Source organism: Chelon labrosus, assembly GCF_963514085.1.
Source record: "Chelon labrosus genome assembly, chromosome: 23".
Classification (NCBI taxonomy): domain Eukaryota; kingdom Metazoa; phylum Chordata; class Actinopteri; order Mugiliformes; family Mugilidae; genus Chelon; species Chelon labrosus.
The window spans coordinates 14,562,033-14,573,173 of record NC_140356.1 but is presented as its reverse complement, the minus strand read 5'-3'; the positions used below and the strand labels follow the sequence as shown (position 1 = coordinate 14,573,173).

The 11,141-nt window shown below is 46.4% G+C and overlaps 1 protein-coding gene across 1 annotated transcript; it reads right to left on the bottom strand.

Annotated features, from left to right (window-relative positions):
- Positions 1 to 2,191: 2,191 nt before the first annotated feature.
- btg1 (B-cell translocation gene 1, anti-proliferative) lies at positions 2,192 to 10,484 on the bottom strand. Its single transcript, XM_084573487.1, has 2 exons — positions 10,021 to 10,484; positions 2,192 to 6,818 (listed from the first exon to the last, which is right to left on the bottom strand). The coding sequence occupies exons 1-2, from the start codon at positions 10,163 to 10,165 to the stop codon at positions 6,415 to 6,417; spliced, it is 549 nt and encodes a 182-aa protein (XP_084429613.1). The 5' UTR covers positions 10,166 to 10,484; the 3' UTR covers positions 2,192 to 6,414.
- Between the last annotated feature and the right edge of the window lie 657 nt (positions 10,485 to 11,141).

Genomic DNA, 11,141 nt, shown 5'->3' with positions numbered 1-11,141 from the left:
GGGAAGGCGAGAGATGGCTGGTACAGCAGCCTTTATTCCCCCCGGAGACCCCGCTCAGGCGGATCTGTGCAGGGATCCGTTTCCAAAGAGGAATCAACTCTTGCTTCTGAGTGACGCACGGACTCACAAGAGACGCTAATGACAGTGGAAATCCAATTACACTGGAGTCCTGCACAGCTGCAAGCTTTGGGTCACAGATTGTGAACATTCGGCCACGAGCACACACTCTATAAGAGTTCGAACCAGAGGCTTATGAGATTGGTTCTTGGACTTTAATAATATAAATGTGATGGTGCAGCTGGTAAACTAGTTTTCTCTGCACCTCTGAATACACACAAAGCCAGGAAGGTGCATTTGCAAAAAAAGAACTTGCAAAGCACTAGCATGGCTTTTGTCCTCCAAGCAGAGGAGCATAAACACCCTCTCTCTCTCTCTCTCTCTCTCTCTCTCTCTCTCTCTCTCTCTCTGCAGGAGGCCTGCCCTGTCATCTCGCTGGCAATAAAAGCGCTTCCCAGATGTCTGCCCTCCCACCCGTTAGCAGGCGCACACGCCGTCCCTCACCGCAGCCTTTGTTCTCAGACGTCAACACGTCGCTCGTGCATGATGCCACTCGGACACGCTGCCACCGACGCCCGTCACGGGGCGCGCTCGCAAATAAAAATGTGAAAATAAAACAATTAAGGGCAATAACTTTGCGCCGACTGATGCAAGCCCGACTCTGTTTACCCTCATCGTCCCCGACCTTATCGTTCCACGGTAATCAGCCACACCTTCTGGGACTTTTCTGCCTAATCAAACCATCTCTGCAGCGTGACCTCTGTTGCTATGCGAGTGGGAGGGTAGGGCAGAAAAATATTACACCGCTGTTTCATCAGTGCCAAGCCGAAACTCCAATGCAATCTCGCAAGCAGCTTGATGATACTCTGACACGCGTTGCAACAGGGCCTGAACAGCAATCTGAATGTTAATTGACTACATCTTTGTTTTTAAAAGAAGAAATGGGGCCTTTAGCGTCAGATTTGTGCAAAAATCTGATTTGAACCGCCGTCATTTTGTCTGTATTATCTGTTTCTGCAACCCACTTCTCTTTTTTTTGTTTTTTTGGATATATAAAAACAGATTGCACAAATGAGTCATTGCAAAAGCGTTGCAAAACCCAGCTAAATCTGAATCACTTGTGTTACTGTTGGACGGTTCATTGTTCACTTCTAACCCAGATGATATTTCCAGGCAGCTCTAACCGCGCTGCGCCACAAACCCAGAAACACCCGAGGAATCTTTGACCTTCTTCCACAGAAAAAAAAGAAAGTTTGCAGGGAACGGGCCTAAACATGGCCGCCGGCGCTGACCCCCCCCCCCCCCCCCCCCAGCTGTTGAAGGCTTCCGGTGTTTGGAGAGGTAAATCTCGACTCAAACTACGGGCCTGGCCTCCTTCCCTCCCCGCGGCCTCCAGCTCCGGTTAAACCAGCTCTTCCCGTTCCCTCCTTTGTCCGTGTGTCAAAAAATGAGCCACATGTTTTTCTTTTTCTGCCCGCTGCTAAGCAACCTGTGGGATTCAGAGCGCTGCAAAGGATTGCAGTCTTAATCCGAACTCGGGGTTTTGCAGAGTCAGCTGTTTTTGCGTGTGCAGTAGTATCATGCATATTAGTACCCTGGCAGAGATTGCACTCCCCCCTTCCTCCTCCTCCTCTTCTCTCCCAGACAATAAAACTTAACATTACCATCTGTCGCATCCTATCATTTTTGATACTGGACGAGTCGGTAGCTTCACTTAGGCGGAAAGCCGGAGCGGTTTTATTTTAAGTGTCGGAAAACATTGCGTGCGTTGAGCTTTTTCGGATTGGATTTACTGATCTGGGGCCGGACCTTTTTAAGGGAAAGCATCAGGAAGAGCTTAGGAAATGTTCCAGGGTTAGTCTCCAGATGAATGTAACAGACAGTCACGAAGCAGGAGTTTGAATTACAAGTCCTGGTACGGTTTGAGCACTTGCGTGTCAGCTGTGTGGCAGGTTCAATGAGCTTATAGATAATATGTGACCTAAAAACTTCCACCATCCTGCTGCCACATGGACCGGTCAGGCCTAAAAGTATTATGGGTCAAAGTCCAGTCCAAGACATCACTATTTAGACTGGCATGGCAGTCAGACTTTGAAGCCGCCGAGTAAATGACGAGACAGCTCACGGGGGGGAATATGATGCCAAGATAGGAAATCTTTTATTACAGAGAAAAAAAACTTTTCTTCCAAAATATAGAAATCTGTACAACTTCCGCACAATCAATTTACATGAACTGTACAAATTTACAGCAGTTCATCACAACATACCCAAGGAAAAGAAACTGAACACGATAAAGATGTACAGACATGAGATCACAAGATACAGCTTTTCTTCTTGGGTAAGCTCAGATTTTTTTGTCTATTTTCTGGTTTTGTATGTAAATAGAAAAAAAAAAACAATAAGGGAAAAAATGAAAAGAAATGAAAGAAATAAAGAAAAAAAAACAAAACAAAGGATACGTCTACACTTACAGATCATGGAAACTAAGTTTTCTTTTTTTTTGTAATTTTTTTACCAAAACAACTTTGGTCCTTGCCAACACTCCCATCACAAATGGCTTCACTTACGAAAAGCGTTATCCATGTTAAAAGATGAAATACAAAAAAGGAATACACATCTAAAAAACACCTCAGGATAGCAATTATTGGCACTTCCCATGTGTAATGTTATGCACTCTACCATTTGTTGTACAGTTACAATACATTCTACAATATGTAAAACACCTCAAATGTGAAAGTGGCAATAATTCAACTAATCGATGACAATATTGACAACAACGACAACAAAAAAAAAAAAAAAACTGCTGTTCCCTTCCTGTTTCATGTCTTAACATGCACAACTTCTCCATAAAGAGTATTTATTGAATGTCCGAGGCCTGAGTTTGGCAATACATTCCAGGAGAGACTCCTCGCGTCTCGAAAAGAAAAATGTCACAACTTCAACATTTAGTGCATTTATGTGCTATTTCACCTCTGACTACTCAAAAGCACTCTCACGACAATTTTATTTTTGTAACCTATGTGCGCACAAGCTGAATGGATGCCATTTAAATAATCAATAGTACTGAGGACTTCAAATCATTTTTGGGTGGTGGTGGTGGTGGTCGCACAGTTGAGAAGGTGTCCAAGGGGATTTTGGGTTTATTTTTTAATATTTAACCTTTTTTTTTAAGCTCTAAAAACAAGATAAAAGTGGGTTCGATCACCAGACTAATAAAAATCCTCTCGGAAAAAGGGAGATAAATGTTGGGGGGTGAGTGGAAAGATGATAAAATCTACCAGTGTGACGATAAAATACATCTAGTGAGACGAGACGACCATCCCGCGTCCGGAACGTAGACCAATCTCAAAAACACCTTGGTGTCGCGTTGACATTACAAAGCTAATAACGGAGCAGCATGATTTTAAAAAAACGGGGCGTCCACCGTGGAAACCAAAGCTCTGGGCTCCCGTCCCAGCAGGCTCCTCTCTTTCTCTCTCTCTCTCTATCCGGGCCAACGTGGAATCACTGCTTTTCACAGATTGCTGAAGGGAGTATCAGCAGAGAGCAGGGCGGCAGGATGGGGTTGGGGTTTGGAAAGGGGAAGGGAGGGGGGAGTTGCAGTGCGTCAAAGGCTATAGCTATATTACCCATGATCCTCTCAGGCTTAGGGGAGCTTAAACACCCACAGGCCTGGTGATGAGCAGCGAACCAGCCTGCCGTGACAGATTTGGCCAGCGGCTAAGGCCTGAGCAACACCGTAGCCGTTCCAGCATCTGCTCCACCATGCTGTTAGCCGCTCAACCCCAGAACCCGGGAGTGAAGTTGGGAAGAGGGTGGGGGTACATCAGACAGCCATCGCATCCTTTCATATGCATGTAAACAAAGTTGCTACTCAAACTCAGTAATCAAGTGCAGCGCAGTCCAGTGAGATGAAAACAATGGCCTAGTACCCTCAAATTCTTCATCTTTACTCCATGTTTCCTCGTCTCTCACTAGCCCCCCTAGTGCAGCTTGAGCACGCCAATCGCGTGTGCTGGTTATCCATCACTGCTGAGGAGGGTGGAGGGCTTCTGGCCGGGGTAGGGGGATGTTCGACAAGTCCAGAGAGGGGGCTGGAGGGATTTTAGCTGCCCTGGACAAGAAAAAGAGTCCGGCCCTGGCCCCCTCTCTCTCACACCAGCTTTTCCCCCCCGTCCCCCGGCCTTCCTTACCCAGCTCCCCACGGTGATGGATGATGATATGTGTCACATTAAGTCTACCTGCGTCCACAGGGGGTCGAGCTAGCAGCACGCTGCAGCTTTCGGCTGAACGGGAGGTCTGAGCTGAGGGGTGATATGCGGCACTTGAGGCACTCTAACCGCCCCCCCTCTACGCCGAGGGCGGTGGAGGAGGGGGAGGGATTTGAAGCTGCCAGGCTGGAAAGGGGGACACCTCCAGCAAAGAGAGGGTCCGGGCAGCACAACGCACCAGGCTGGCTCTCATAAATAAGCCTGATATTTTAACATCACAAATGGCTCACGATTCATAACAATGAGGTCTCGTTAAGGCAGTGCAACTCCAATTCATACAAAAGCAACTCCCTTTCACAAGACCTTAGAAATAGCTGATGTAAATGAAAATATATATGTGTATATATATAAGACTAGGCCTGGTGCTGTTTTCAATTCAAGTTAAAAATTAATCTCCGAACAGTCAGTGCTCCAGACCTCCGTTTTGGCCAAAGTCTCACACAGTCATCACTAAGTCCAGACCTTTCAGACATTTTTTTTTTTTATGTTTAAATCACCAACACAAACGACTATCTGAGTGTGTCTAGGGGAGGGGGGACAGGACAGGACAGCTCAGCTCGTGCCAGAGTCAACAGTGCCACATGAACGGATGACAGAACGTTTCTAACATACCACCCACAACACCCCGCGCCTAAAACCCAACAGCTCTGAAATGTTCACGAATACAGTGTTTTTTCATTTTTTTTTTTTTTTGAAATCCAGAGTTGCTCGCGCACCCCCGGCTCGCGACAGACGTCCGTCCATGCCGCCGCGGGAGCTACAGTATGAACAGGACAGCTAAAAAACAAAAAAAAAACGAGAAGGGGCAGTGAAAACGGCGTGAAAAGATGACATTCGAATGGATGGAATGCAGGCGATTTTCTCAAAGAAGTACACATCCCACACAATCTCACGTCAAAGTGCATTCAGAGTCAATTCTAACTGGGCCACATGACCGAAATTTGGGCAAACAGGCCCCCCCCTATTTCTTTTTTTTGCTACACTTTGAGACTTTTGGTAATTCAGGAGATGACAAAGTGGTGGTGGGGGAGGGGGAGCAAAATTAAACAACACAGGAACTTGATTGTGAATTTCAACGACATTCATTAACTCGGAGGGGGGCAAGAGAGGGGGACGGGTAAAGCTACGCACACATGGGTGATGGGAGGGCGACAGTGCAACAGGACACACTGGTATCCATAGGTATCAGGTGCCTCAACACATTCCACTTGCGCTTACGTACAGGCCGAGACGTTTGAGATGAAGGTTTTCTGAAGCTGGTTGTTGGATGGTTAGAAGAGGGAGGAAGAGAAGTTTAGATCGTAGCTACAAGATAAAGAAAATATAATCCCTGTGGTCCAAAAAGGTGTTTTTTTTTATATATCTATATATAGAAAATAGAGATGCTCTCATTTGGGCGTTTCTTTACCTTGAGCTTGGATTGCAACGGACACGGTCTGAACTTCAACTTCCTCCTCACTCAGAAAACAAAACAAATGTTGAATGGGAAAAAAAACCTTTTAAATTCACCGGGTAGATCCTGGAAAATAAATCCTTACAATTTAGACTCTGCAAAAGTGGTGTGTTGAACGTGTACCCATAGTAACCACTAGTAAGAAAAGTGCAAAGTCAATGCTGATAACCCCCTTCAGAGATGGAGCTTATCACCATGCTGTTTACAGTCGGGGGTGGGGTGGGGTAGACGGAGCCAGTCTCTATGGGGGGGTGGAGGTGGGGTGGGAGTTCCTGGTTGGTTGGTTGGTTTGTTGGTTGGTTGGTTGGTTGGTTTAGCTGCCCCAACAGTTTCATTTCCACAAAGCCCCTCCTAAAAAACGGAGTGCCCAGCTGATCCAATGACACAACAGAACAGATGATAATGGGGAGAGAGGGTAAAAAATATCAAACCTACAAGGTTTCCATCACCTGGACGATAGGCCACATCCTCTGTTTTTTTTTTTTTCTCCTTTCGCTTTTTTTTTTTTTTCTTCTTTCACTATTTCATTTCATATTTTTAGCTTTAAAAAGGCTCACCCTGATCTGGCCAGACGATCAGACCAGCCACGGCGTGACCCTGAACAAGAGTAGGCCGGCGTGACAGCGTGCCACTTTAACTGGACACAGTCATCATATTGTAGGCTTTGGAGGGACTGGTTCTGCCCAGCACCATCAGTTCCTCCTTGCAGCTGATGTGACTGTCCACCATGGAGCCCACTGGCCCGTTGTTTCCTGAGGGGGCGCCGACGGCGGCTGACGCCTGCATTACTACGGGGACGGGCTGCGACTCATACAGGACGCAGATGGAGCCGTCCTCGCCAATGCGGTAGGAGACCTCGAAGGGGTCCACCCAGAGCGTCAGCTCGCTGGGGAGCAGCAGGTAGAGTTGCTGGATGGTCAGGCCGATGCGCTGGCCCGCCTGCCCCACCAGTGGGTCCATCTTGTGGTTGATGCGGATGCAGCGGTAACCCGAACCCTTGCAGGGCCTGTCTGGGAACCAGTGGTGCTTATATTGCTCTGCAGGAACACAAAAAAGGAGAAAAAGGGTGGGGGAAAGGTTAGCTTTGCCGCAAAACACATCAGAGCGCTACTAATGTAGGCGGCATCCGTTTAAAAAAACAAAAAAAAACAAAGGCAAAGAAATGTATGCGACCACAAAAGTCAATTGTAGGTGTTAAGGTGAGATCTGCAGTAAACGGGAGTTGAACAAAGGTTGACTGGAAGGTAGACAGACTGTACTTTGTGCAAGACAAGTCTGAGTTAAAAAACATCTCATGGTCATAAAAACTTAATGTAAAAAATGTGAAAATCACATAAATTAAGAAGGGTAGAAAACAACAGGGCTTAAATGAGATAAAAATAGAAATCTGTTTTTGTTTGTTATCATTTCCGCAGAGATTCTTAATAAAGACCAGAGTTAATATATATCTTATCAAAATAACAAGATGTACTTATTTGCCCATAAGTAGTTAATGTGCACCGCGGCAAGAGAGAAAGGAAAGAAAAACATCACCACCTGTTACAGGCCCGATAAGGAGCCATAAACAGGCGGCCAGTGGCACCCTGGGCCTACGTGACAAAGAGACTGCCACAGAATTGCACAATCCCTCCCCCGGCCGCCGTCAGTGTCACAAAGTCCCCCATGACTGGCTCAACAAAAAACACCAAGAGCGTCCCGGCCAGCCATCTGGGACACGAAGCTCCGCCTCTTAAAGGGCCAGGGCCTTATTTGTTTGTTTTTTTATTTCCTCTCTCCTCGTCTTTGTGGAAGTTTTGGCGTTGCAGCGAAACCGGTGATTCATAATGACGCCGCTTTCGCTATGCTTCACGCTACTGGTCGAGACGACTAGCAGAACATATAGTGTTTGATGCATGTGGAGGCAGACGTGGCAAAAGAAATACATTTAAATTCACCTATTATTATAATAGAGAGCTTCAGCCCTCCTTTGTTCCAACTATTTAATTTACAGACCTCCCTCACTTTAAAAGAACACAAGTAAGAACCCTTCATTTACTCTGACAAGTGAAACAATGAATTCCCATTGATGGGAAGTGCATTGTGGAGAATGAAAAAGGGGGTTAAGTGAAACAGGCCTGCATTCAGGCTGCAGCCCGAGGGCCACCTGTATGCGTCCACAGGATAATAACAACCCCCCTCCCTCCCTCTCCTTCCTCCTCATGTTCCCCATCACAGAAGACTGTATACTGCTGGGCTAATGGAGGGGCTGGCACCCGTGAAAGAGCACAAGGGCCTGGACGAGCTTTCACAAAGGCGGCTACCTACAAAACCCCAGAGCAGCTGGGAAATGATCAGCTCAGCGGGGCCTATTCTTAAAAACCAGGGCACACGGGAGGAGGAGGAGGCGGGGAACGGAAAAGTAAGCAGGCGAGCGTGCGCTTAACCTAAACAGTTTAACCAAAGAGGGCTGTTTGTTAGCTGCAGCTGACCTGGAACATTAGAAATACATTATGTGATTTGGCCCGTTTTGCTGGGCCGACGGGTGTTTTCCGCTCCAAGCCACTTTCTGGGAGAGGATCAAATCACGTCAAGAGAAGAACAGAAACCTCGGCTCGCTGCAATTACGCAACCGTCGCGGTCGCAATCTGGACACGGGGACTCGTTTCCCCACTTCCCCATGCTCAGCACAAACCGGAGGAGCTGGGTGCTCTGGCTGTTCAGCACGCAGACACAATAGTGAGTAATAGTGACGAATCCACGCACAAAGGAGCTCTGGCTGGCCTAGTTTAAGCAGCAACGAGCCCCCACAGGCTCCCAACTACACGTTTTTGTTTGTGTCTCAACCTGAAAAACAGGATCAGGACAATAAACATAAAATACAAATAAGCCAGCTCAGATTTCCTAAATATATGTCGGTTTAGCTCCATTTCAGCGGCCATCCCCTTCCATTTCCTCCCTCGCTGTGCTCCATGTTTAATGTCCGCCTATAGGAGGCCCACCAAAACACTTCCCCTCCCCCACACAGGCCTCAACAGACTCCCAACTTTTGTCTGTTTACAAACAGCGCCAACAAATCAAGGCCTCCCAAGACACTTCCACTCGATTCTAATGGATAAATCTGCTTCGGCCACAACAACAACACACTATTTATCGTAAAAATGCCCATTAAATAATAAAAACTAAATATATTCTACATGAATGGACCTTTTGTGTCTTTTGGGACGAAAATGCTAAAACACCCAACAAAGTAAGGCTTGTTTCTGATCTAGTAAAAGCCCTCCTATAGGATATGCAGGTCATCCGCTGCTGGATCTGTACGGTTTGAAGCAGATGTATGGCGGCCATGGAGCGCCAAGACTGGAATGTGTTTACAGCAGGGAAGGAGGCACAGTCCCCGAGTACAAACCGCTACAATCGTATCCAAACTATGCCTGTGCGTAAAACGACGGCTCTCTAGTCTCGATTTCCAGGAAATAGTAAATAAAAATGTTGACTGATCTTTGCGTTATCGGTAAAAATGTGTGGAAATAAATCTTAATCAAAAAAAAAAAAAAAAAAAAAACGTGATTGAAACGCAATCGCAAAAGGAAAGTCAAACGGTTATGCCATAGAAAGGCGCAAACTTGCGAATTAAACGCAAAAATTAAAAAAAATAAAAAATAAATCACGATTAAAATTTGGATTACTAATTAAAAATCATTAACTTTCGGCGCAGGAAAAATAAGATTTGGCCGCAATCTGCGAAAGGTTTTTACATTATTAACCTATTTCTTACAAAGCATTACGTAATTGTGCAGCCTCTACTGTGTCACTGGGGGCTGTTTTGCTCCGAGAGCCTTATCGAGCGAGGCGCACTTCCTTGTTTGAGCCAAGCGTCTCTCCTCCCCCACCCCCGCAGCCTTTCACCGAGAAAACTACAACAAAACGGCCACACATTAAACTTAAATTAGCGTTCGTTAGTTTGAAATACTACATTGTATCAACGTAATCGTCGACGGATCGTCTCGGATCACACATATTTTGTTTTTTTTTCCTCTCGCTCTCTCCGACGTGCGCAAACAGTGGCGCGCGTCGGTAGTGCTGATAGTGATACTTAGGGAGAACAAAGAAAGGCTTCTTCTCAATCATTCTCAAGTCAATCCGAATCCAAATTTCAGTATATCATAATAAAACTACGCTTGAACTTCTTATATGGGTTAATATTTCGTGTTTTGGTGCGTTTTGGATGCGCGCAAATGGATAATTTTCGTGTTTCCTTACCTGCCAAAATGTCCTGTAAGCTTTGGCTGAATGTTTGGACCTGTCGATCGTTTACGTGTCCTTTTACCCTCAGAAATCTCGACAGAAATGTCACCGCGGCGCTGATCTCTGGTTTCATCGTTCCCCGGGCACAAAGGGTATGCATTGAGAAAGGCAATGGCGACGATCCGTGCGCTCTCGTCGTTTTCTTTCTACGTGTTCGTCCGACTCTTTCTCTCCGATTCTGAGCAGCGATCCTTGTCTGTCGGCGCTCGGGTTGTTTCTCTTGGCATTTATTTAGTCGAGGTAGAGGGAAGCTCTTTCTATTTTTTCTTTAACAGAGAGAGTCCGTGCGCTGGGACGGTTCAGTGTTGGGAAACAGACGCCTGTTGTTGGTAAATACAGGAGGTCGGGGGGGAGTCCCTGGTTGAAACGGTCACCAACCCTCCCTGTTCACTTTCCTCCGCCAGAGTGAAGGTCCCGGAGACGGGGAGAGGATCTTTATAGTGCCCCCTCCCTCCCTCACCCCGAGCTGAGACACAAGCTTCTACAGCAACTGCAGCTCACCAATCCCCGTGCGCGCAGCACACTGACGAACCACATATAGGAGGAGTGCGGCGTCCGCGTCACTGCTCCGAAAATAAACAGAGGAACACGGCGTGAAATCGTGGTGCGTTCTGGTACTGTCGGAAATACGGGCAGTAGAACAAAAGAAGAGGAAACGAAAACCGAGGACGAGGCACAAAAAAACACACACAATGCTGCTCGAGGAAGGTTGTTTTTCAGCTGCGAGTTGTTAAAACTTCGAAGGAAAACTACAATACCGTAATCTTATTTGATTACGTTTCAGTCGACGTGTTTAAGAACCTCTCGTTTAACAGCCTCAGATTTTAACGGATCCATCTACAGGTTTCGAACAGCCCACATCTCTGGTGGTCATTTCAGACTTATTGTGTCACCAGGTTTCCGAAATTCAAACTGAACACGATGGACGACTTTAATAAACTTCCAGAACAGCGTAGTGTTGCTCTAACTTCCATACAATACAGGCTGCTTCTTTTCTAAATTTCCTCTCGGGGACCAGTGTAGTCTTATCTTGTCTTAAAGTTAGCAAATTCAAAGCAAAGTCGGTCGATTAAAGA

Excerpts from the sequence above, each read along its gene's own strand:
- btg1 (XM_084573487.1), bottom strand. The coding sequence starts at position 10,165 with ATGCATACCCTTTGTGCCCGGGGAACGATGAAACCAGAGATCAGCGCC. Across the intron at positions 6,819-10,020 it reads CTTACAGGACATTTTGGCAG|AGCAATATAAGCACCACTGG; the intron begins GTAAGGAAACAC and ends GTGTTCCTGCAG.